This window comes from Ochotona curzoniae, unplaced genomic scaffold (assembly GCF_017591425.1).
Source record: "Ochotona curzoniae isolate NIBS_2020 unplaced genomic scaffold, NIBS_Ocur_1.0 contig_3190, whole genome shotgun sequence".
Taxonomy (NCBI): domain Eukaryota; kingdom Metazoa; phylum Chordata; class Mammalia; order Lagomorpha; family Ochotonidae; genus Ochotona; species Ochotona curzoniae.
This window is the reverse complement of record NW_024465751.1, coordinates 8,694,584-8,719,338: the sequence shown is the minus strand read 5'-3', so window position 1 is coordinate 8,719,338 and position 24,755 is coordinate 8,694,584. Positions and strand designations below refer to the sequence as shown.

Here is a 24,755-nt window from a genome sequence, read left to right as displayed (position 1 = left end):
GTGAAACAGTTTCACTGGGCCAAATTACCTGTCCTGAAGCTTATTTTTGGATTCTAATTTTCGGGAAATTTTTGAAGCATCCATATAATAACAGCTCTCGCATGTTTATTCTGTGACTAATTCTTTGACACTTAGAAGCAAAAGTGAGATGCAACCCAGTTTAGGAAGGCAGCTGTCAAAGGCTTCACGGAGAGCTTTATCTTGAAGATGGAGCTGCAGCCTACCAGCTGGAGCAGGCCAGAGTATGCGGTGTTGGAGGTATGCCGGTGTAGATGGCAGCCACAGGACCCCCACGGCAGTGGTGCCCAGGGCAGGGCAGCTTCCCAGCACCACTCCCCTTCCTCCTGTCCTCCCCGAACCCCAACATCTACAGTGTCGGAATACATGTTTGGCTGTCACTGTGGAAGACAGTGCCACCGGAATCTAGGGACAAGGACAGGGATGATGCCAAACAGCCTATGATGCATGGGGCAGCTGCTTGCAAGAATTATTCATCACCCAAATGACGTAAATCCTGCTGCAGGACATAAAACAGGCAGTCATAAGACGTGATGTCAGAACGAGACAGTCATTTGCAAGATGAGGGTTTAGATAACGCGAGTGGGCACGCATTCCCCAAGCATGAGCAGTGGACACTGACCCTGCTGGCGGCTATGCTCTCATGACTCATTTAGGAGTGGGGCAGGGGGAACCATGAGGATAGGCTTCTCAAAGTGGGGTTTACCAGAGTACTTAACATCTTGAGGTTTACTGGAACCTCAATTGTACTTCAGAAGAGTCAGGGACTAAAATATTTTTTAATTAAAAAGGACACTGTATGATTTCAACGATAAAGCCAAGGCATCTGAAAGCATTCTAGGAATGCATTTAGGCATGGGCGTTACTGCTGCTGCCCTTACCAACCTGGGGGCACACAATCTCTGTGTGGTCCTAAGTGAACCTTGGTGGGTGAATTTTAGAGTGCTGATGAGCCCACCTTTGAACAGGGCCAGACCCCAAGACTCGCACTGCTGAGGACATCACAGGGACTGGGGAGCCGGGGAGTCGGGCAGCCCCCATGTCTGTGGGGACTGGAACCTTTGTCGGGTTCCTACCCCGAGCCAGTCTAGGGCCTGAGGTGCCAGCGCTGGGGGCAGGGCTTATGGCTTCCTTCGAGCTCTCAATGCAGGCTCTTCTGAGCAGACGCTGGCCTGGGTTGGTCATGACGGGCAAGATGTGTGTCACTGTGAAGACGGGGGAGCCAGGGGCTCACCCAGCTGTTCTGTCCTGTGGACACTGCAGGAAGGAGGGGACCAGAGTGCGCACTTAGGTGGGGCCAGTAAGGCTGAGGCAACCCGCTGGCATTCAGGTGCCTGCCTGCTGGGCAGCTCCGCCCTTTGGCTCATAGCTGGATCTGGCGCTGGTGAAGAACAACTGTATGTGGGTGCTGGACAGTGAACGGCGCAGGGGTTAGGGCAAATGAGTCAGTCTGGGCGTGAGCTCACAGCAGTGGGCGCTGCAGAAGCCTCCTCCTGGGAGGGGCCCTGGGCTGCTGGTTGCTTCTCTGAGACTACTCCTGGTTTTTCCCACCCCAGGGAGGTCAGTCCTGAAGCCTGTCACACCAGCCCCAAGTGCAAGCCCAGCTGTGAGCTGCAGATGTGAGCTCTGGGGACCCGCAGGACACCCTGGGCCTCTGGAAAGCTTTCTTCATGGAAGTAGAAACTTCATCAGTTGGCAGAATAGTATTTTACAAAAATCTTAAAGATGTATTTTCTTTAGCAAAAAAACAGTACAGAGTATATATATATACACACACACATACACATATGTGTATACATATATATCACGTTTTATGGAAAATAAGAAGGAAGGAAGCGGTAGCAGCATCATGGTGTAGCAAGCTAAGCCTCCGCCTGTAGCACCAGAATCCCATACAGGCTGGTTGGGTCTGGCTGCTCCACTTCCAGTCCAGCTCCAGGCTAATAGCCTGGGAAAGTCTTGGGCCTCTGCACTCATGTGGAAGACTAGGAAGAAGATCCTGGTTCCTGGCTTCCAATCAGCCCAGTTCTGGCTGTTGTGCCACCCAGGGATTGAGCCAGGGAATGGAATATCTCCTTCTCTGTAACTCTGCCTTACAACGAAATAAACAAACCTTAAAAAAAAAAAAAAAAAAAAAAAAAGGCAGGCTCCTAAATCCCAATACTGAGAGCACTGACTAGGTGTGACACTGTACGTTCTTAGGGCATTAGGATATAGCACTCAGATAAAGCCCAAACATTTGTCTCGGGCTGTTGGAGACGTGTTCCCTGGCAGGGTGCAGCTAATACCTGCTTCCCATAATAAGCAGATAGCTCTGCTTCCTGTATTTCCCGCATTAAAAAGTGGGTACAGACTTCAGGGGTAAACTAGTTTTGTGAGACAGAAGTGAGAAACACAGCGTGTTCCCCACTTGGGAACAGCTGTTTGTCCTACTCCCAAATCGCAGGCTGCTCTATGGCCCTGGCTTCACCTTTCAGGCGCTGGTCCATGCAAATCCTGCTTGTCGGCCCACTCTCCAGGAGTCCGACCTGGTGCTTTTCTTTTTTAAAGATTTTACTTATTTTTCTTGGAAAGGCAGATTTACGGAGAAGGAGAGACAGGAAGATCTTCCATCCGCTCCCCAAGTGGCTGCAACTGAGCTGAACTGAAGCCAGGAGCTCTTCCCGGTCTCCCATGTGGGTGCAGCGTCCCAGGCCTTGGGCCGTCCTCTACTGCTTTCTCAGGGCACAAGCAGGAAGCTGGATTGGAAGCGGGGTAGCTGGGATTAGAACCAGCATCCACACTGACCTGGTGTTTTTCAAAGTATTGTTCATAAGTCACTATTAGGCTGGCAAATCAGTGTGGTGGCTCACAGGCAGACTTTTTAAAATGCCAGTCATAAGACTAAATATCACAAAAGGTCATATTACAAAGACAGAATGTAGACAATATGTCATCTAAAAAAAAGAAAAAGAAAAACCCACAGAGATAGGCATTGTGGCCTGAAACCCCAAATGGCAGTCCCGGCTAAGCTGCTTCTGATGTAGCTTCCTGGAAATGCCTAGAAGGTAATAGAGGATGATGTAATTCCTCTCTGCCACTCACACAGGCGATCCAGTGGAGTTCTAGGCTCCTGATTCCAGCATCAGGGAGTGAGCCAACAGCTGGTAAAGGACACTTCTCTCCGTACTGCTCCTTCTTGTCTTTTTTTAAACATGTATATTTTTAATTTATTTTACAGGGAGAATTATATATATATATAGAGAGAGAGAGAAGAGGAGGGAGAAGTAGATAGTGAAATCTTTCATCTGCTGGTTCACTCTCCAAATGGCTGAAACAGCCAGCACTGGGCCAGGCCAAACTGGAGTCAGGAGCCAGCAGCTTTTTCCAGATGTCTCACATGGGTGCAGAGACCCAAACACTTGGGTCATTATCTGCTGCTTTTCCAGGCACATTAACAGGACACTGGGTTAGAAGTGGAGCAGCTGGGACTTGAACCGGCACTCATGTGGGATGCAAGCATTGAAGGTGGTGGTTTCATCCACTGACCCACAGCACCAGCCACTCTTTCAAAGAAAGAAAGATATAAGCACTCAAAATATACATACACCAAAAGAAAAAAACACTTGGTATTTGTGTTTTTATACACAGACACACACACACACACACACACGTCTTTAAAAATGAAGGAAGCTATACTTTAAGCACGATTACCTTAGAAGAGTGGGATTTAAGGAGACCAAGCAGAAAAAGAGGCTCCACTTACTTATTCCAATCAATTCACTGATTTAAGAAGTCTTTTCTAGCTTATCTAGTTATGATCCCTTTACTAATTTTCTCACTACCTTACCACTAAAACAACAAACAACATACTCTAATTGTGTTGAATGTTTACTGTACTAAGCCCCCGAGAAACGATAGAAACACCACAGAGCACACACCTTGTAAGAGTTTGGCCTACCTAGTGAGAAAGGAGAACATTATGAATAATGTGGTAGAGTGGCTAGGAAGTTTCTTTGTCTCTTTTTAAAGAATTATTTGTGGGCCCAGTGTGGTAGCCTAGTGGCTAAAGTCCTTGCCTTGCACCACCTGAATTTCCCCATGAGGGCCCCAGTTCATATCCTGGCACCCCACTTCCCTTCCAGCTCCCTGCTTGTGACCTGGGAAAGCAGTCGAGGACGGCCCAAAGCCTTGGGACCCTGCACCCACAATGGAGACCTGGAAGAAGTTCCTGGCTCCTGACTTCAGATTGGCACAGCTCTGGCCATTGAGCCACTTGGGGAGTGAATCAACAGACAGAAGATCTTTCTCTCTGTCTCTCCTCCTGTCTGTATATCTGACTTTCCAATAGAAATAAATAAATTTTCAAAAAAAGAGAATTATTTGTGTTTATTTACTTGAAAGGCAGAAAGAGGAAGAGAGATCTTCCATTCTCTGGCCATTACCCAAATGCCAGCCACAGTTTGGGCTGGGCCAGAAGCTAGGAGCCATTACCTGTGCCTTGCCCGTGAACACTCTCAGGTAGGTGGCTCAGAAGTGGAGCAGCCAGGCCTCCAATCAGCAGGCCAACAAGGGACTGCCACAAACAACCCCAGGTAGAAGTCAGACAGGAAGGTAACTAGGATGAGAGACTGGGATGGGAAGTGGGGGAGCATTTCAGCCACGATTTGTTGCCAGGAAACCTTGCCGCAGGTAAGAAACAGCATGTACAGATAGACGTACAGAGAGCAGAGACGGGAAGACGCTGGAAGGCTGGGCAGAAGCAGACTGCAGAGAAAGTCTACAGAGGCTAGACAGAGGGCGGCCTGAAGCATCCATGACTGGAAGCTGGAGTTCTAGGTCACACACACACACACACACACACCCTCTCTCTCTCTCTCTCCCTTCCAAAAGAACAAGTGTCTTCTCCTTGTGGAGGCTCCCTAGGTCCTAATTCCATCTCTGCCATCAAGTCCATCACAGCTGGGAGGAGGGGTGGAGACACTACATCCCAAGCAGTGCCTTACAACCTTCAGGGACCCCTTCCCAAACTACACCCCAGTGCCCTGGCAGCACTTTTCAAACTTCTTTCAAGGACCTAACAGAGTTTCCTTCCTTTTTTTTTTTTTTCTTACTGCAAAAAGGCCTGAAAAAGAATAGTTCTGCAGTTCTCAATTCGTTGTCCTTGGAAAAACATGGCTTACGATAACTCTGAGCCAGGGCCAGGGCCGTGCAGCTGCTCAGCTGTTGGCTGTGATGCAGGCATCTCATCGCAGAGCCCCAGTTCAAGTCCTGGCTGCTCCACTTCTGATCTAGCTTCCTGCTCCTGCACCTGGGAAAGCAGCAGCAGACGGCCCAAGTGCTCGGGCCTCTGCTGTGCACACAAGAGAACCGGAGAGAGTTCCAGGTGCCTGGCTTTGACCTGGCCCAGCCCCAGCCACTGCAGCCACTTGGGAGAGTTAACCAGCAGAGTATTTCTCTGTCTCTTCCTCTCTCTACCACTCTGCCTGTCAAGTAAATCAATCTTAAAAAGAAAAATAACTCAGGGCTGGCGCTGTGGTGCTGAGGCAACAGCATTCCATACGGGTGCCAGTTCAAGCCCCAGCTGCTCCACTTCCGATACAGCTTCCTGCTAATGTGCCAGGGAAAGCAGCGACGGTTCATGTGTCCCTGCACCCATGTGGGAAAATCTGGAAGAATCTCTCGGCTCCTGGCTCTGGCTGTTGTAGCCATTTGGGGAGTGAATCGAGCAGATGCAATCTCGTTCTCTCTCCTCACCAAAACCTCCCCTGTAACTCTACGTTTCAAAATAAAACCAATAAAAACTAAATAAATCTCAGGCCTAAATTCATAGTACTGACTTTTCTGAATGTCAGACTACATTTCCTGGGGGCACAATGCCTCCCTTTGGGTGCCTTCTAAGGAACTCAAAGTTAACCTAATCTAATGAACTTGGCTGCCTCTCCCACCCAGAGCCACCCCTGTTCGCCCTTCGTTATTACTGAAAGCTTAGGTACTTCTGTTCCTTCCCCGTTAAAGCCTGGGACACGCTGAGCACACCTTCCACCCCTGTCTCCGTTGCCCTAGTTCAAGTTTGAAATACTTTCCTGCTTCTCCCCATCCTCCTCAAACTCAGTTACCAAGTAACCTCCCTAAAACAGAGATGGGCTCATGACCACTTCCCACCTAGGAGCAGGAAGCCCCCTACGCAGGATCCTGCCGGCTTTACCTGCAGCCCACAATGCCTGCCACAAAACTGGCACTCAAAGATTTGATGAAACGCCTCCAGTAAAATTCCGCTCTTTACTGGGTCACATAAGACTGCGAGGCACCCCGGGGCCCCAGTGCCACCGTAGCCCTCACAATGTCCCTGGTTGTGCCCAGGGCTTGGTCATAAAGCGTCAGTCCCCTCTGAAGCCAGCTGCACGCTCCCTCTGGCTCTGTGGCTGCTGAAGCCACGACCGGCCCTGCCAAGCGGCAGAACTGGTTTTGTTCCTCATTATGTGTGTTCTCCACCGGATGCCAGGGGAGCTGGGGTCAGTGTGCCTAGGCCAGTGTCATGCCCACCAGAGGCATGGTGATGGGAGGATTTGCTGAATGGATCCCTCATCTCCTGGTCCCTGACAAGGGGTGGCAGGTGCACGAAGGTGAAGGGCAAAACAGCGACTGGCCCTGCAGGACTTACTTTCTTTAGCTAAAACAATACCACACAGACGCTGACCGGAGCCACAGCTGTACTGCTCATGCATCCCACAAAATGAACACATAGACCTGACGCCAGCTCCTGAACGAAGAGCCAGAATATTTCCTATCCGTCCCTAGAGGTCTCCCTGCACTCTTGAGGGGCCCTCCCAGCTTCCCCAAAGCCGGAGGGTGCAAGTCCTGGGTCTCCAGGAGAGGATCGGGACCGCTGAGCAAGCCTGACGCGTCTTACCGATAAACTTGAAGCGACTCATGACGGCGGCCACGGCGCCTCCTGGGCGGAAGCGGACGCGCAGGCAGCTGCCCGTCGCCCCGCCCTTCCGGCGCTGTGCCCGCCTCCCTGCCGCAGGCTGCCGGCCGAGGGGACGGCCGCCATGGCGCTGTCGGCCGCCGGGGCCTACCTGACGCACCAGCAGAAGGTGCTGCGGCTCTACAAGCGCGCCCTGCGTCACCTCGAGTCATGGTGCATCCACAGGTGGGAGAGAGGGACGCGGGGCGGCGGGCGGCAGCGCAGGGGCGCAGGCTGCGAGGCCCCGAGGGAGCGGGCGGCTCAAGGACTTTGGGGACGAATGGGTAGGCGGCCGCCTCGCGCATCCCGGAGCCGATCCTGGGGCCTGCGTTCGAATCCCGTATGCGCCGCTTGCAGCGAACTTGAAGGGCAGCCTGAATGGATGAAGGACCCATCGCCCACTAAGCAGTCACCATGCTCAAGGGGCAGTTTTTTGGGGGGGGGGCGGGGGAGGACGTGAAGGCACTTCCAAACGGAAAATAGTAGGTCTGGAGGAGTCTGCAGAGGGTACCCTGGTACCCAGGTTGCAGATTTCCGAATAGAGTTATTGGTGTGTTTGCTTTTGTTAGGCAGGAAGATGACCAGGAACGATGAATAGCTTGTTTTTTTTCCTTGAGTTTTCCTCCTTCATTTATCTGATAGAATTTGCCATTTGGTTTGATACAGGGTGGGCAATTAAAGCTGATAAACCACTTTTTGAGGTGTAACAGCCCTTGAATGAATAGTGAAATGACATGGAAGCTGACAGCATTGAGAATGGTCGGTTTCCTTACAAAAGGCCAGCTGCCAGCGCTTGTCCTTGAGGGCGTGGGGTGCTGGCAGGGCCTCCTGTGCCAGCTCTGCCCACATACAGCGTTCAGACCAGATCTGTGCGGGCCAAGCAGCACTTGCTGTGTCCGCCATGCAATTCTCTCCTCTCCAACCGTGTGTGTCCCGAATTCAGCACAAGACAGGAGATTTTTGACACAGTACTGGATGATCTTACAGGGCTGTGGCTTTTGCCTTTGGCTCATTCTTTTCCTTGTGAAGTTGCCATTTCTTGGTTAGAGGAGAGGAGAACTGGTTAGGCTGGATTTCAATCTGTATTTCTTACTGACACACGATTGCCTATATTTCTAGAGAACAGTGGAATGCCGTGCCTCAGTCTCAGTACATGATGGTGGTGGTCGCTCTGTAACTGCACACAGGGCTTTGTGTTGGGGTGTAACTGTGCACACAGGGCTTTGTGCTGGGGATGTGCAAAGTACTCTCTGCTTGGGGTGGTGCTTGCTTTCAGCGATGGCTGTTCTCCTGTACCATACAACAGAAGTTGTTCCTCCTCCCACTTGCAGCCCCGTGTGCACTGTCTGTCCCCACAGCCCCGTGCCCACTGACCATTCATGCCTGCAGCCCCGTGCCCACTGTCCGTCCCTGCAGCCCCGTGCCCACTGACCATTCATGCCTGCAGCCCTGTGCCCACTGTCCGTCCCTGCAGCCCAGTGCCCACTGATCATTCATCCCTGCAGCCCTGTGCCCACTGATCATTCATCCCTGCAGCCCCGTGCCCGCTGTCCGTCCCTGCAGCCCAGTGCCCACTGACCATTCATCCCTGCAGCCCCGTGCCCACTGATCATTCATCCCTGCAGCCCTGTGCCCACTGTCCGTCCCTGCAGCCCCGTGCCCGCTGATCATTCATGCCTGCAGCCCCATGCCCACTGTCCGTCCCTGCAGCCCAGTGCCCACTAACCATCTGTCCCTGCAGCCCCATGCCCACTGTCCGTCCCTGCAGCCCCATGCCCACTCTGTCCCTGCAGCCCAGTGCCCACTGACTGTCCGTCCCTGCAGCCCCACTGACCGTCCTGCAGCCCCATGCCCATTGACCATCCCTGCAGCCCCATGCCCATTGACCATCCCTGCAGCCCCACTGACCATCCTGCAGCCCCATGCCCATTGACCATCCCTGCAGCCCCACTGACCGTCCTGCAGCCCCATGCCCATTGACCATCCCTGCAGCCCCACTGACCGTCCTGCAGCCCCATGCCCATTGACCATCCCTGCAGCCCCACTGACCGTCCTGCAGCCCCATGCCCATTGACCATCCCTGCAGCCCCACTGACCGTCCTGCAGCCCCGTGCCTGACTGTCCACTGCAGCCCCACTAACCATCTGTCCCTGCAGCCCCATGCCCATTGACCATCCCTGCAGCCCCACTGACCGTCCTGCAGCCCCATGCCCATTGACCATCCCTGCAGCCCCACTGACCATCCTGCAGTGCCATGCCCATTGACCATCCCTGCAGCCCCACTGACTATCCCTGCAGCCCCATGCCCATTGACCATCCCTGCAGCCCCACTGACCGTCCTGCAGCCCCGTGCCTGACTGTCCACTGCAGTCCTCCCAGAGTACAGCCTTGCATTGGACAGTCACTTTGCACTGATGTAGGTTGTAGTCTGATCTCCCACCATTTTGGTTTAAGGGACAAGTACCGGTACTTCGCATGTTTGATGAGAGCGCGGTTTGATGAACACAAGAATGAGAAGGACATGATGAAAGCCACCCAGCTGCTGAAGGAGGCAGAGGAAGAGTTCTGGCGCAGTCAGCACCCCCAGCCGTACATCTTCCCTGACTCTCCTGGGGGCACCTCCTATGAGCGATACGAGTGCTACAAGGTAGGTGACCATCTCCTGGAAGGCAGGTGTGGCTTCCCCAGCCTCTGTCTGCACCGTGCGCCCTGGGCAGGGTAGCATTGTAGGTTCCTTCCTGGCATAGGGCAGCTCCTTTTCCTGAGGTGTTGGCTTCCTCTGCCAGGTCAGGCTGGCTCAGTGAGGCATTCTCCTTCATTTCTCATCCCTGGGTACCTTCTGCTGTTGGCTGCTGGCGTTCCGAAGCAGGCTGATCATTGAAAAGCTTACAGAAGTGCAGTGTGTGGTCTTGGTCTCCTGTGTCCCGGCAGACCCTGTTAGTGACATGCGAATGTGCCTGTGGAGTGAGCCATGGTTTCCTCTCCTGACAGGTTCCAGACTGGTGCCTGGATTATTGGCATCCTTCGGAGAAGGCCATGTATCCTGACTACTTCGCCAAGAGGGAGCAGTGGAAGAAGCTGCAGCAGGAAAGCTGGGGACGAGAGGTATGTGTCCTGGCGCTTGGTGGGCAGCTGGGTCAGCACGGGCCTGCGTGCAGACACCCAGACCCCAGCCTGGCCCTTGGCTTCCCAACCTAACACCTTCTGCCAGCTTAGAGGTGGGACACTGTCTTCCCTACTAGTTAGCCTGTGGTGGTCACTTAGGGTTTTGTTTTTTTTTTAAGATATTTTTTATTTGAAAGGCAAGTTTATATATACATACAGATCTTCCATTTGCTGGTTTACTTCCAAAATAGCCACCATGGCTGGAACTGAGTCAGTCAGGTGCCTTCTGGGTCTCCCACATGGTTGCAGGGGCCCAAGGCCTTGGACCATCCTTCACTGCTTTCCCAGGCCATAAGTGCGGAACTGGATGGGAAGTGGAGCAGCCAGGACATGAATTGGTGCTCATATGGGATGCCTACGCCACAGGTAGAGGTGTAGCATACGCTGCCACGGCATCGGCCCTAGTCAGCTAAATTTTTAAAAACTCAATTTTGCAACATTGCAATGAGTGTGCCAGAGAGCGCCAGGGAAGAGACCGCTTGGGGTTTTTACATTAATTTGGTCAGAAAGTTACAGTAGCTAACACCTCGGTGGAGGAGGTGGATGTGGAAGGAAATCCATCAGGTTGTTTTGAAAGGATGTGAAGAGTGTTTGGATATGATGGGTGTGTGAGGGACAGGGGCACCAGATGCTTTCGAGGTCCTAAGCTTGAACACCTGGAGTTCAATGTTGGCAGTGCGAAAGGGTGGGAAGTCAGACAACCAAGCATTCGGTTTGGGAATGAGAGGTTTCAACATCCTGCAGACGTCAGCAGCAACTTGGTGTAGCAGTCGATCTTGTGTAGAAACAGAAAGGTGCGTGCTTTTCTTTTTTTAGTAAATCCTGGAGGGGCACCAAGTTAGACCAGCACCTGGGCTGCTTTGCCTCGCCTAGTGGGGAGTCTGGGGCCAAGTCCCACCTCCACTCCCGATGTAGCTTCCTGCTAAAGGCACCTGAGGGCAGCAGTGATGGCCTAGTCACTTGGGAAACAAGTGGAGTTCCTGGCTGTTGCAGGCAGTGCAGTGTGGACCAGCAGATAAAAAGTTTCTGTCTCTCTCTCTCTCTGCCACTCTGCCTTGCAAATAAATAACATAAATCTTTAAAATACGTAAGTAAGTCCTGGAAATGTTTGAGCTCCTTAGGAAAGAGTATTAAAAAAGGCGGGGGGGGGGAACTCATCCTCCATTATAACTGGACACAAAACTTTAGGTAAGTATGTTTGGGTTAGAAATTTTGAAATGGACAGACTTCTGTGTTAGCTCCCATTTCGTTAGTTTAAAAAGGAACGACCGGCAGAAGTGGGCACAGTGTGTGTGGAAATGCTGTGATGGCGTCCCCGGAGGAGTTGGTTGGGCCTGGTGACACCAGCTGGTGAGGCAGGCCTGCTGGATGCTAGCTCGTCCCCGTGTTTGTTTTCTGTTTGGTAGCACTAAGCTGTCCCAGTCCCTGCTTGAAGGTCGGTGACAGTGTATCAGTTGTCTAGAGAAGACTGTGTGATTGCCGTGAGGAACCTCAGCTGGGCAACGGCAGGACCAGGAGGTTGATGCATGGGAGTGGGGAGCAAGGGCAGGTGGGCACTGGGGAGTGGACAGGAGTGGGTGATTTGGAAGCTGTGCTGGCCCTGGGATAAGGCCCAGGATGTTGACACCGGAAGTCCGTGAGCGAGGTTGGGGGTCTGCGAAGGACTGTCACAACACTGGGAAGCCTGGAGTGTGGTTACTCCTGGTCGGCAGCAGGCTTGTTCAGCAGTGATCGCTCCGAGCACCCTCCTCCCAAAAGCATGCCTCGGCCCCTCTGTCGCCCCACATCCTTCAGCGGCTCCCACGTTGGGGAGGTCCCTGATGGCTCGGGGGAGCTTCTGTTTCCATTGCCTCCTCTTTGCGTCTCCCAGATCACTAGGAACTGGGAGTAGCTGAGCAACAAACCAGTCAAAACTACGTATTGCTTCCACGCGTGCCTTTGTAACGTGGCACGTTCTAGCTGCTTTACAGTCACTCCCCAGTGTGCCATCCCTGGGTTTGAAGAGCCCAGGCTGAGCCCTGCTAAGTGGACTTAGGGCGATCAGATAGCGGAGACCCTGTTATTGCTTAAAGAGTAAGAGGAAGTGAGGAGAGCTTCTTGTCAGCTTGCGGTCTTAAGGATGGGAAACCTTTTAAGACAGGTGGGCACTGTCTGAGCTGTGAGCTCTGTGAAGCCCATAACCCTTGCCAAGGCAGCTGCAGGTGGGACTCGAACCTCACTGCATCTGTGGTGGGGTGATGTTTATAAAAGCTACACAAGCAGAGAGCTTTCTGTGGCATGCAGATGAGGTTTAAAATGTCCACGTGCCCTGTGGCAGAGGAAAGGTTCTGCACTCCTGCTTGAAGAACGGTTTTCGGAAGAACTGGATGTGTGCAGACATGCTGAGCATCTCACAAGGATGCTGATGGAAGATGTGGACTAACTCCATCTATCCACAGACTTGAAGGAGCCTCATATAAAAGCCCCAACCATGAGGCTCATGTGTTGTGTCAGAAAGTGGCAGCAACAAGATTTCTAGTCAGTTCAACTCCTGGAATAACTTGGCTTTCCTTGTCCCTTCTAGGTTAAGCAGCTGCAGGAGGAAACCCCACCTGGTGGTCCCAAGACAGAAGCTTTGCCCCCTGCCCGGAAGGCAGGGGATTTGCCCCCACTGTGGTGGCATGTTGTGACCAGACCCCGGGAGAGGCCCATGTAGGGGAGACACTGCTCTGGCTCGCAGGTGAAATCAGTTACGGGACGTAGACACACTTGCCCTAATAAAAACAGCTTGGTGACCTGGGATGCCTGACTGTTCTTGGTCTTTGTTGTCCAGTCAGTTGTGCGGCCTGTTGGACGTGATTGTCCTCGGCGCAGCACGTTGACAGCAGGTGTTATCAACAGGGAACAGCTGCAGCCCGCCCAGAGCCAGGGTTGACTGGGAACGCGGAGCTGAACAAGCTCTTCTGAGTGAGCGAGCGGCAGGAATAGACTAAGAAGAAATGCTGAGCACAGGATAGCGTGTAGCTGTTACAGAGGTCCCCTCAGTGGAGTGACAGCTTGCTTTCCGAGGACACCTCCCCGGGAAGCACAGAGCCCACGACAGGCCTGGGGTTTGGAGTTCTCTGGGCTGGAGCTTTGCTCATGGGGGCGGAGGAGTCCAGGCTGAGAATGACTCCATTTGGAAGCAGTTCCCCATCCCTGCTTCCCCAACCCAGGCAGGGGCTGTGGACAGAATTAAGGGCAAGGTTACAGCTGAACTCTTGATGTGCCTCGTAATGGCTTTTACAAGGAGGGAGCAATTTCTAAAAGCCCAACCCAACTGGCCGTGCGCTCAGTCCTTCCTAACTCAAAGGAACTGTCCTCGGCCCAGGCCTCTCCAGCTCCCAACTGGGAGGCTTCCTCCGTCCTCCACCTCTGTACGCAGACTCCAGTGGAAAGGGACTTGACATACAGGGCGTCTTTTTCTAGTTCTTTATTTATGTAGATTGAAGCAACTGTTACAATGTAGAAGGGAGACACGTTACACAACCGTTATTTACACAATTTTCAAACAAAAACCGGCACAGGGAGAGGTCGACTCTCAGTACAAACTAGCAACTAAACCACAATAATTTACCTTGAGAAAGGATTTTTTAAAATTTTTTTTAGCTGTGACACTGCTTTTACAATATGCAAAAACACAAACAGAACTATCCAAGGTGTTTTGTCACATTCTTTTCTACATTGAAATTTGGCAACATTTTATATTAAATTTATTCAGATTATACTAACGTTTAAAAACTAAACAAGTGAAAAGCTGTACCCAGGTACAGTTACATCCATGTGTTTCCAAAGTGTAAAATACCACTCTCATGTCATGTGATCACCGTGCAGCAGCTCCAGCTTGTGCAGAGACCATCCCAAGCATCATATGCACGATGCATCAGCTACTCGTAGTCATCGAGAATGGTGGGCTAAACCACAGGCACTACTGTTGCTTACAGTCTGTAAAAAAGGAGCTTGTTTTTCAAGGAAAAAAAAAAAAAGCTTCGACAGTTTCTAAGCATCATGCCTTTGCTTTGACGCCGTGACGTCCACTGTCCTCGAGCAGTCACAGCAGTGTTGAGTGCTACCATATAGAACGACGACTGTACAGGTGCGCTCCTCGGCCGACGGGATTAAAGCACAGAGGGATGTCACTGAGGATCTGGGCCAACAGAACCCTGGGGTATGCGGGACCCACACATTGCTCTACCGTTGATGTTCAAGGGACTCTTTCCACACCCCTGGCTTCTCCACGTGGGGTCCCTGGACATCTACAAATCTGTTGACTTTAGAGGATGGGCATCAGAAGAAATCAACCGTTCACTTGAAAAAGATAAAAATCCCCTCCCCCCCCAATGATCAAATACAAAGAAACAAAACAGTGTCATGGGCAGAAACTCAATGATGATAAATCAGTCCTTTCTTCAATGTATAGAATAAAGCCAATTAACTGCCATTTGTTTAAACCAAGGTAAGAAAAACAAGCCCCCAGATTGCTAAACACATTGGCAAGTTGCAAGACTCCAAGTTTTTTTTTTTTTTTTTTTTCTCCTAAAATATTTGGGCTTTTCAATGCACCCAGCCTGCTGAGTGCGGTAAAGTAAAAGGCATTGGCTATGTCGAAGAATTCCCTGCTCTCATCTGTGTCCGTGTTTTTTCAACTGCCTTACCCTCTAAGATGTATTTGGATCCCATGAAGGTGAGTACGACAGACAAGGAACAGAGTGGGCCTCTAGGCCTGCCCAGTGGCAGCAGCATGCTGGGGAGCAGAGGTGGGTGCTGGGTGCACTTGGGAGGAATCGTGGGAGAGGAAACGAACACCACAATCCAGTATGGCTTATTCGGATGCATTTACCAGGAAAGCTACTATAGAAGTTCAACAGGATCTGTTGACACTGTGCCCCTCCCCGGCCCTCCCCCCAATCCCAGCAGTCCACCGTCTGCAAGCTTCCTTCACGCAGAGTATTGCTCATCAACTGTGACCCCTGCTCCTGCCCTCCACAACGTGGTGTATCAGGTGAGGATGCCTCCCCAGCCTTAGCCATTTTGTTTGTACATTAAAAGAACTTGAGTTTGCTCCTAAGCTAGACTATTAACGATGCATCTACAAAAAGCTTACAGGGAAAAGAAAAGAGCTGAGTATATGAATTCTTTTCTGAAATTAACTACTTACTGGTTCCCCTGCCCCAACCACCCCCTCCCCTACATGTTGAAAATTTTACAAAGACTTGTAAAAAAGTTAAATGGAATTTGGCACCTTCAGAAAAATCAAAAGGGAAAAAAAAAACCAGATTAAAATGTGCAGAAAGAAAACTGTCAATATTTACAAATTAAAAGATCAAGATTATGTCAGTTACATATGTTGCTTTTAATTCTTATATCTAAAGATGTGGAGTAGTTTCAAAAGAGCTGTATTTTGAGTGGCCTACAAAATACTTTGATTATAGATTGGAATGGATCGAGACAGATAGGGGTTTTCTTCAATTCCAGAGTTTGCCAATCGCAGGCAGCGTCTGCGGCGAGCCCAGGGGCGCCTAGGAGAAGCGAGGGGCCGAGCGGTCGTTGGTGGTGGTCTTCTTCAGCTTGACGCCCCTCCGGATGGCATTCAGCATGTCTTCTCCTTGCGGAGTCTCTCTCGGGCTCAGCTCCGCAGGGTCGCTCTCCGCCCCCTGGCCCGGGGACCCTGCGGCACTGGAGGGCTCCCTCTCCTGGTCTTCAGCGTCACTCTCGGGGATCGCCTGTCTGTGTTCCTCGGGGATGCTGGGCTTCGGGCCGGGGAGTGGGGGGTTGATGGAGGCCTGGCCACTCCACAAGGAGGAGGGCATGGTGGCAACGCCCTGTGGGCCCTCGGCCACTGGCGGTGACTCAGGGCTATGCTCCGTGCGCTCCTCCGGCCCGTCCACGGGGGCATGCAGCACCCCGGGGAGGTCAGGCACGGTAGGGGTTTTGACTGGGATCACAGGCGTCTTGATGGGGATGGGCCCGGCTCCAATGGTGCCCCGGCGGACGGAGGGCTTGGTGGAAGGGGTCCGTCGGATGGTTGCCACCCCTGGGGTGACCATGGCGGGCCCCAGGGTAGTGGGGAGGCCGGCAGTGGAGGCGGGGCGCTTGGCTTGGAACATGCGGCGGTAGGACTGGCTGATGTCGCTGTTTCTGGGGATGGTGGAGGATTTGTCGAACTCCTGCTGCTCGGCCTCCTGGTCGCCGCTTACGGAGAAATAATCGTAATCTGAAACTGATGGCAGGGTTTGGTTAGACACATCCACGGCGGCCGCTCGGCTTTTTGGCTCCTCTGTGAGGGGAGGACAGAAGGCACACGAGGCAGGATACACACACGCTCTGCTCCCAGCCGCCCCAGCAGCCCTTGGAACTCTGGCCGAGGTGCCCGTGCGGTCTGCATCGGGCTGGGGAAGCCTGTACCAAGCCTCCCCCACGGCTCTGGGCCAAACGGGACAACCAAGGAGACCAGCGCTACAGCCCCTCCAGTCCAGAACTCAACGCCGGAGACAAAGCCAGTCACACCGGCATGGGCCTCATTATCTCCCAGGGGCAGAACGGAGCTGGGGGCTACGCTGTGACGTGTGATCCCTGCATCCCTGGGCCGCTCCGAGTCCCAGCTGCTGCTCTTCCCATCCAGCCCCCTGCTAATGTGCCTGGGAAAGCAGTGGAGGATGGCCAAGTGCTTAGGCTCCTGCCATCCACATAGAAAAACAGAATGTAGTTAGTTCTTGGCACCGGCTTTGGTCTGGCTCAGACCTGGTTGAGTGACTAATTTGGGAAATGAATAAGACTTTAGATTTCTCAATTTCCCTCTCCATCTCTCTGTCTTTCAAAATCTGTCTTGTGGGCCCGGCATGGTAGCCTAGCAGTTAAAGCCCTCGCCTTGCATGTGCCAGGATCCCATATGGGCGCCAGTTCTAGTCCTGGTGGCCCCCTTCCCGCCTAGCTCCCTGCTAGTCAAGGATGGTCCAAGGCTTTAGGACCCTGCACCCATGTGGGACCCAGAAGAGTTTCCAGGCTCCTAGCTTCAGATTGGCTCAGCTCCAGCTGTTGAGGCTGCTTGGGGAGCGAACCAGCGGACAGAAGATCTTGCTCTCTGTCTCCCCTCCTCCTCCTCTAACTGTCCAATTAAAAAAAAAATTATTTTTAAAACAAAAATCTGTATGTATTGTGACAATTAGGTGGCAAACCAACTAGCCAGTGCCAAGTGCTGAAACAGAAATTAAGCCATCAGTGTCAGCGGCCTCTGTCCCCGTTCAAGCCAGCGGCCACCAGGCGTGCCATGGTGTCACGAGGACAGCGGCTGAGGTGCACACTGCTCCCTTACCGTGGCAGCCACCGGACAGTCCCAGCTGGTGAGGACAGCTCAAAAGCCCTCTCAGCCGGGGAGCAAGCCTCCGGGCCCCAGGCTGCCCCATACCTTGGGAGGGGATGGTGTCCTCGGAGCAGCACGGCGTGGTGGTCTGGGTGCTGTACCCGCTGGAGCACTGCAGCGAGTCCCGGCTGCTCCTCTGCGTGTCCAGCTGCAGGCCCCGCGACAGGGCAAGGGCCAGCTCCTCACAGGCCTCCATCTCCTCGCCGGACTGCGGGTGCAGCAGGGAGAAACACACAGACAAACCCCCAAGGCCATGAGACCCCTGTGTGAGAGCCCCAGACACCTGCACAAGCATCTGTCTGGGGCCTGGCACTCGCGTGCTGCTCCCGTGAGCACCCACGTGTCAAGGGCCTTGTTTGGGACTTACTCCAAGCCCTATCTATGACTCCCATATAAGCCCCCTGCCACCCCAGGGGTCTTCTAGAGGCTGTAGAGCAGAACAGGGATGCCAGAGCCCCAGGTCCTTCCAAGCTGCCCTGGCCCCCACCAGCAAGCAAAAACACGTCACCCTGGTGGCAGCCGACACGGTCATGCTCCGCGGCCTCTGAGCCTCGTCCACGGCCGCTGGGCCCCCTGCGGTGGCGGGTCCCCCTCCGTTGGTATCTGCCTCACGCTTATCCTTGCGACGCTGCAGCGTGTTCACCAGGGGCTGGTCATAGGGTCCCGGCTTGGCCCAGTCCTGGGCAGAAAGAGTGCAGTCAGCAGCCAGGGCCTCTGCCTGCACCTGGCGGCTGCAGTCCCAGCCCTGCACAGCTGCCCACGGAAGGGCTGGGTCCCAGGGTAAGCTCTACAGGCAGCAGGTGGGCCACCCTCTGGGGAACAGGTGGCCAGTGGTTTAAGTCCTCAGCCACCAGGAGACTGAGCACCTCCTAACACAGGTGGAGGCAGAAGCCCCAGCAGCCAGGTCATTCCTGCTAAGCTGCACTTAAGCAACCCACGTCACCACAGAAGCCACCAGGGGGCACTAGAATAATGCCAGCCACTCTTCCTGTGCTCAACTCTCCACTCAGGGATGCCTGTGGCCTGGAGGGGCACTGGAGGCTGAGCGCCCTCTACAGGCATCAGGTGGGAGAGGCCGGCTCTCAGGGTCAGCGCCCTCTACAGGCGCCAGAAGGGAGATGCAGGCTTTCAGGTTTTGTGAACCATGAAGTCAACATTGGCTGGCAGCTGAAGTCAACACTTTCGAAATTAGAAAAAATGAGTCCACGGAGAGCAGGAACTTGCTAGAAGGCCTTTTTAAACCTGTATCTACACAGAAGCAAGTGTGTGGCAATGTGAAATGATCACAATGGAACGTCTATGCATTTTAAAAACAGGATGCTCCCAAACCTGGCTGTGGCTGTGGCTGTGGCTCTGCTATCCTGGCAGCAGAGAACTCTCTGAGACAATGTGACAGCCTTGGGTGACCCCCAGCAGGACCGACTCAGCAGACTCCATCTGGGGTGCAGAGCTGGGCCCCTGGCCTTGGCCCTCACTGGATCCACTGGCTGTCGGGATGACCCAAGCTCCCTCCCAGCAAACCTCCCAGGATCTTGGCAGCACCAACTGCAGTTTTGTTGTTATCCTCAGTGGGGACTCAGAGAGGGAGAGGCGTTATGGGGAAGAAGGCAGAGCGTGAGAGGGAGAGGGGCAGGAGGGGCATGTCTGGAGGCTGGGGGGTGGGTGGGAAACAGAAGAGAGGTGTGCGGAGGAGGAGAGCGGGGAGAGGCACAAACCTTCCAGCTAGGGATCTGAGATGACGGGAACATGCCGGGCCCAATGGTGTGATAATGAGCGTAGTCTGGAAGGTGGACAGAGGTGACGCGAGGGAGCAGGCGGGAGGCAGGCAGGCAGGGAGGGTAAAGGCCTGCGCCCACGGGCCCCACGTGGGGCTCACTGGACAGACTATAGTGAGAAAGCCCGTTAGACAACTGGAAACGAAACAAAATGGGGGGGGGGAGAAAAGGGGAAAAAATTAATACAACAGGATGGGTGTGGAGATACAAGATGGCGTTGACATTCTGGGGGCGGAGAGAGGGACCTGGTCCTTGGACACGGAAGGCACGCCAGGGCTCGGCATGCAGAGCGGGCCCCAGCAGCACTTGATTGGAATGCTGGAACGGTTTGGAAACAGATGTGCGACTTTTAACTTTGTGGCATCCTCCACAGAAGTGGAGCTCTGAAAAGTACATGGAAAGTGGAATTTGGTAAAAACCAACTCTATTGAGGCATAGATTTTTTTTTTCATGATATCCATTTTTCATGAACTTTCTCAAGACCCACTCTCCCTTGTTATTAAATGAACAGAGTAGAAGCAATTTGTTCATCTTGTGAGTCAAAAAAAATATTTTTTCAAAGCATCCTCCAGCAAATTTGTTCATTTCTAGATTTACAACAAAATATTGATTGTTTGGGAGCAGATTCCAAATCAATCAATCAAGGGTGGGGATGAGGTTTGCGAACTAAAAGGCAGACAGGCACACAGCTTCCGATGCGGTGAAATGGCACATCCAGTGGTTGGGCTGGAAAAGGGCGGGGAGGTGTGGATGAGCAACACAGCACCTATTCTGGGAATGAAGCCTTCACACCTCCAAGTTCCCCATACCCCTCCTCTCCCTCAGGAGTACGGTGCTCAGTGGACAAAGGTCCTCTGTCTGGTCCATTCCCCCATCTTGCTGACCCCATGTTCTTGATGCAGGCTGAGTCTCCAGGTGCCTGGGAGCAGCGCAAAGGGACCACAGTGGCCATGCCCCCGCCGCACGCACACGCACGCACGCGGTCACCTTCTCTGTGGACGCCCAGGCCCCCATGGTGGAGCCTGAGCTCACGGAAGTGGGGGAGCTGCACTCGCTCACTGACTGGCAGGTTTCCGAGGCTTCCGAGGAGGCCGAGCTGGACGAGTTCTGCAGTGGGGGAGGCGCAGGGAAACCACACAAGGGGACCGGACAGAAACCGAACCACACACGGCACCGGAACACAGGAAGAAACCAAAACAACAGCACAGGGCAGGGGAGGGCAGTTACAGAGGGAGAGAGACACAACACAGGAAGAGCAGAGGGTTAGGGTTAGTGCCCTCCCCATCCTGGGAAGCTTCTAGACTTAGCCAGGGAGGCGAATTCATTGGGGCCGCCCCTATCCAGGCAACTGCAGGCAGGATGACACAAAGCCACACCAGGTTTTTAGTTGAGAATCTCCTATAGCTCGCAATAATGTCATACAAGTCCACTGGGGGGAGTCCTGCCAGCCCTGTGGTCATGGGGGTGGGCTCCCAGGGAAGGGGACCCTGTCCCCAGGCCAAAGGCGCCCTGGCCCTGGGAGCGCCTGGTCAACCCATGGGACTGCCAGCCGTGTATACAGCCATGCAGACACTAGCTCAGGAGGCCTGTAGTCTCTAACTGGGACTTCCCGGAAGCTGTCCTGGATTGGAGCCAGCTCCAAGCATCCATCATCCGTGAGAGAGAAGAGTCCCTCCAAAGGGGCCAGTGAGCAGACACCTGCTTGCAGTCCCAGGGCGCAGACCAGGGCTGAAGCACAGGGGCTCTGGATTTAAGTCCCACTTTGCCACTCCCCAGGGAGGCCCTAGGCTCTTGTTGCTTTCTCAATCTCTGTTGCTTTTATTTACTTATTTCTCTCTTGTTTAGGATGGGGAATTGGCAGCAGTGCACCAAAGATAAGAGACTGGGATTGTGGGTGTGTGCTGTGGAGGGGGTACTTCACTGTAAAAACAGTTAGCTATCCTAGCATTACAGTGTCCCAGGACTGTTGATCTCAGCTCCACTAATTCAGGATGTTGAACTTGGAGGAAGACCCAGTAACCCATCCCACACTGTAGGTATACAGGCCTTTGGACTCCTACTTCCTCCCTCCAAGACCTCTTTGTCTCAGGGGGAGCGAGTGGCTCAAGGGTGAGGCTCTCTCCTAAGATATAACCCACTCCAGGGCATGGGACATAGGCAAACTTGAACAGAATAGAGGGGAGGCTTGGTGCCATGGCATAGCTGGGTAAGATTCCACGTGTGGCTCTGGCATCCCATATGGACACTGGTTCGTGTTCTGACTACTCTACTTCTCATCCAGCTCCCTGTTCATGGCCAGGGAAAGCAGCAGAGGACAGCTGAAGCCCTTAGGACTGGGCACCCTCGAGGGAAACCTAGCTTCAGACCAGCCCAGTTCTGGCCACTACAGGAGTGAACTAGCAGAGCGAAGATCTCTGTCTTCCCCTCTCTTTCAAGTAAAGTAAATAAATCTTAACAAACAAACAAAAAATCAGAAGAGAGTAGAGGAGAGGAAAGAGGGCGAGTCTGAAACAGCTCCCACAGGAAGGTTGCACAGGGACGTGCCCACAGGGAAGTGTGGGGGTCCTGTGCCTGGCAGGCTGCGGCTCCGTCCTCTACCCTACTAAAGCTTATGTCACTGCTTCTTCTGGCTGATAAAACTGATATAAGTCCCTCCAATTTCCCATCTACTGTGAAATTACAAGCAGGTATAATGTCTTTATAAAGGAGAGACTTCTCCCTTTAATTCTGCAGCACCCTTGGCTCACTAAAAACATCCTTGAGTTGCAGCCCAGCCTGTCTTGTACATGGGTTTTGAGATTTCAGGAAATGCCACCATTTGTCTTCCCAGGGAATCACTGTGGGCATCCACTCCTGGCTCCTGCCTGCCTCCCACAGTCTGGCTGAGTCACGCCTGCCTCTTGTTTTGTGGGAGAGGATACTGCGTTCACTGACCGGCAAGTTAGCAGCAAGCACAGATCTGGCTGCACCCTAGGACCTGGGCTCGCCCAGCCACGCACACTCTGCTTCGCAAGTAGCAGCGAGGAAGGCTTAGTGAAGCACACGGCAGGGCGACAGGGGACACTCAACACCATCCAAGCACCCAGCTGGAACAAGCACGTTAAAACCGGGCCAAGTCTCCTGGCTCCAAGGGCTTCCACGTGCAAGTCTCTGACCATGGAGGAGCGAGAAGCCGCCGTCCACCTGGATGGTTGGAAAACGCTAGAAGGAGTTCAGAAACCGTCAGCCAACATGACACCGGGCAGGCACCCCAGCAGATGGCGCTGTGGGGTGCATTTCCAAATTAGTGAGTCAAGACACTCCCTGAAGCCTTGTTCAGTTTCCTGCCTCCAACCCAACTGGGCTTGGAAAAGACTCCAGACTGCAAAAGAGGCTCCAGTGATTCCAGCTCAGGCTCATCCCAAATCTGTAACAGGGATGCTGAGAATGCCATAAAGGGGTGTGCCACCCCACCCAAGAGGATGGATGAGGAGGCATTCCCATTGCGCCAGTGCCCGTCAAGGAGAGCCCCGGACTCAGTGGAAATGTGGCCACACCTGTCTCAGGCCATTTGCCCCATCTAAAACTGTACCTTAACCACCATCACCATGGGAGATGGTGGCAAGCCCAACTTACAACATCTGTCCCTTGGGGGAACAGCACGCCAGTGCTTTGTCAAGTTAGGAGATGGGGTCCCGTCCAGGCTGTGGTCTTCTGTGGGCTGCGGTCAGCGCCGTGCTCAGGGCACGAGGAGGCTGCCTCTGGAGCCTGGGGTGTGCTTACCTGGTTGGGAGTCTCCGGCGGCATGGGGGATGGAGACTTGGACTGGAAAGCGTCCTGGGATATAAACCCTGAGTCGTGGGAGGACACGCTGGACAGCCTCACAGGCGCCTGCTGCGTCAGGTTGGAGCTGCGGTAGCGGTAATGCGAGCTGGGCGAGTGGGAGTGGGAGCCACTGGATCTGGAATCACTGCTGTTGACGCTGTTGAGGCTGCTGCGGGTGACAAGCGGAAGGGGGAGCCAGGACAAGGATGCGGGGTGACGGGGAGGAGGAGGAGCAGGAGGACAGACAGGAAACAACGTGCTCAGCTCTCCACCTCAGAGAGGCAGCATAGATCACAGAAGACCTCATTCAGCCAGCCAGTGGAAAGCCAAGGGTGGCCCACTCGGCCATTATTGTCTACCATAAAGCTGGAGGACCAGCTGTTTAGGACACGGAAGTAGACGGCACTAAAGTTTTTTGCTCAATAGATCATAGACACCGTGACCCTGGAGCTAAACCTCTTAAAGTGTCATCATGACCTGGTTGGAATGCCCTTGGATGGGCCAGGCGGTCCAGATGGCTGACCAAGGTCAATACAGCCACCGACAGCTGACAGACATCCCAAGGTGACTGTACCCTGGGTGAGCCTGGCCAAGACTGCTTTATGACATTAGCAAATCAACTCCAAATGTCTGTGCAAGTGTGTCCTAGCATGTACTAAGAAACCTGATGAGGGCTGGTGCTGTGGCGTGCTGTGGTCATCCCATATGGGCACTGGTTCAAGTCCTAGCTGCCTCACTTCCCATGCAGCTCTCAGCCTGGGAAAGCAGAGGATGGCTCAAGTGCTCGGGTCCCTGCATCCACGTGGGAGGCCTGGATGAAGCCCCTGGCCTCAGCCAAGCCCAGCCTTGACTGGGGAGTGAACCAGATGGAAAAGCTCTCCCTTCTTCTGTGCAACTCTATTTTGAAATTAATAAAATAAATTTTATTAGAAAGAAAAAAAATCTGATGCTTCAGTGGCTTTGTCCTGACCCAAGTGTCTCTATTGAAGTATCTATGAGCCTGGCTCACAGCACGCCCAGCACGAGGTGGGCAGCTTTGGGTGCCAGTCTGGTTCCCAACAAGAGGAACAGTAAGCAGGCTGCCAAAAGATGACCACGCCCTGGGGTGTTCTGTCCACTGTTCATCTCCACATTTGAGACATGCACTGTTCCTGCTATGCAGAACTCAAGGTTATTAGCAACTGAACAGGGTGAGACATCAACAAGCCTGTGTGCGGCTCGGCAGTTTGTGGTTTTGTGTTCCTAACCCTCTAGAGAGGGGTATTTGCACACTGTGGCAGCTGACAGCCTGGGGCTGGAGCCTGCTGTGTCACTGTGCCTTGCTGTGTGCAGACATGGCTGAGCGCGCCACAGGCACAGCTGTCATGGTGCTTGCTGATCTCCCAGTCAGCTGAAGGGAGCGTTTGGGGGCCGACAGTGAAACTCAGAATGACACTACTGGACACAACACAATTTTCTACTCATACAAACGCTACAAAGGAAGAGAAGTTTGGGGAGGCTGGGGCGGGGATGGAATATTACTCAGCCATTAAAAAGAATGAAATTATACCATTTGCAACTAGATGGTCCCAACTAGAGACCATTATGCTCAGTGAAATAAGTCAATCCCCAAAAGACAAATATCATATGTTCTTTCTAATATAAGGAAACCATCATGCAAATCAGA

The 24,755-nt window shown here is 53.2% G+C and overlaps 3 protein-coding genes across 9 annotated transcripts in view; 1 reads left to right on the top strand and 2 right to left on the bottom strand.

Annotated features, from left to right (window-relative positions):
* The window catches only part of TATDN1 (TatD DNase domain containing 1), a 56,697-nt gene that overhangs the window by 30,972 nt on the left and 970 nt on the right, over positions 1-24,755 (bottom strand). Inside the window, exons 2-3 of one of the 2 annotated variants that reach the window (XM_040979322.1) lie at positions 22,281-22,290; positions 6,911-6,952 (exon numbers count right to left, since the gene is read on the bottom strand). In XM_040979322.1, the coding sequence (XP_040835256.1) occupies positions 6,911-6,952; positions 22,281-22,290 (52 nt within the window). Of the gene's footprint in view, positions 1-6,910; positions 6,953-13,185; positions 13,191-22,280; positions 22,291-24,755 lie in introns of those variants that run through there. The other variant, XM_040979323.1, reaches the window with a different exon arrangement.
* On the top strand, positions 245-12,911 carry NDUFB9 (NADH:ubiquinone oxidoreductase subunit B9). 3 transcript variants are annotated; one of them, XM_040979327.1, is made up of 5 exons: positions 245-249; positions 7,041-7,153; positions 9,422-9,614; positions 9,959-10,072; positions 12,696-12,911. In XM_040979327.1, exons 2-5 carry the CDS (start codon positions 7,053-7,055, stop codon positions 12,825-12,827), a joined length of 540 nt encoding a protein of 179 aa, XP_040835261.1. In that variant the 5' UTR covers positions 245-249; positions 7,041-7,052; the 3' UTR covers positions 12,828-12,911. The 3 variants fall into 3 exon arrangements, with proteins under 3 accessions (XP_040835261.1, XP_040835262.1, XP_040835260.1); XM_040979328.1 differs by lacking the exon at positions 245-249 and having other exon boundaries at positions 7,011-7,153; positions 9,455-9,614; XM_040979326.1 differs by lacking the exon at positions 245-249 and having other exon boundaries at positions 7,011-7,153.
* Positions 13,569-24,755, bottom strand: part of MTSS1 (MTSS I-BAR domain containing 1) — a 151,114-nt gene continuing 139,927 nt past the window's right edge. For 2 of the 4 annotated variants that reach the window (XM_040979317.1, XM_040979318.1), the window contains 5 exons: positions 23,048-23,258; positions 20,273-20,392; positions 18,019-18,189; positions 17,556-17,718; positions 13,569-16,370 (listed from right to left, as the gene is read on the bottom strand). In XM_040979317.1, coding sequence (XP_040835251.1) covers positions 15,670-16,370; positions 17,556-17,718; positions 18,019-18,189; positions 20,273-20,392; positions 23,048-23,258 — 1,366 coding nt within the window. In that variant the 3' untranslated portion in view covers positions 13,569-15,669. Of the gene's footprint in view, positions 16,371-17,555; positions 17,719-18,018; positions 18,190-19,225; positions 19,421-20,272; positions 20,393-23,047; positions 23,259-24,755 lie in introns of all 4 variants that reach the window. The other 2 variants (XM_040979315.1, XM_040979316.1) reach the window with 1 other exon arrangement.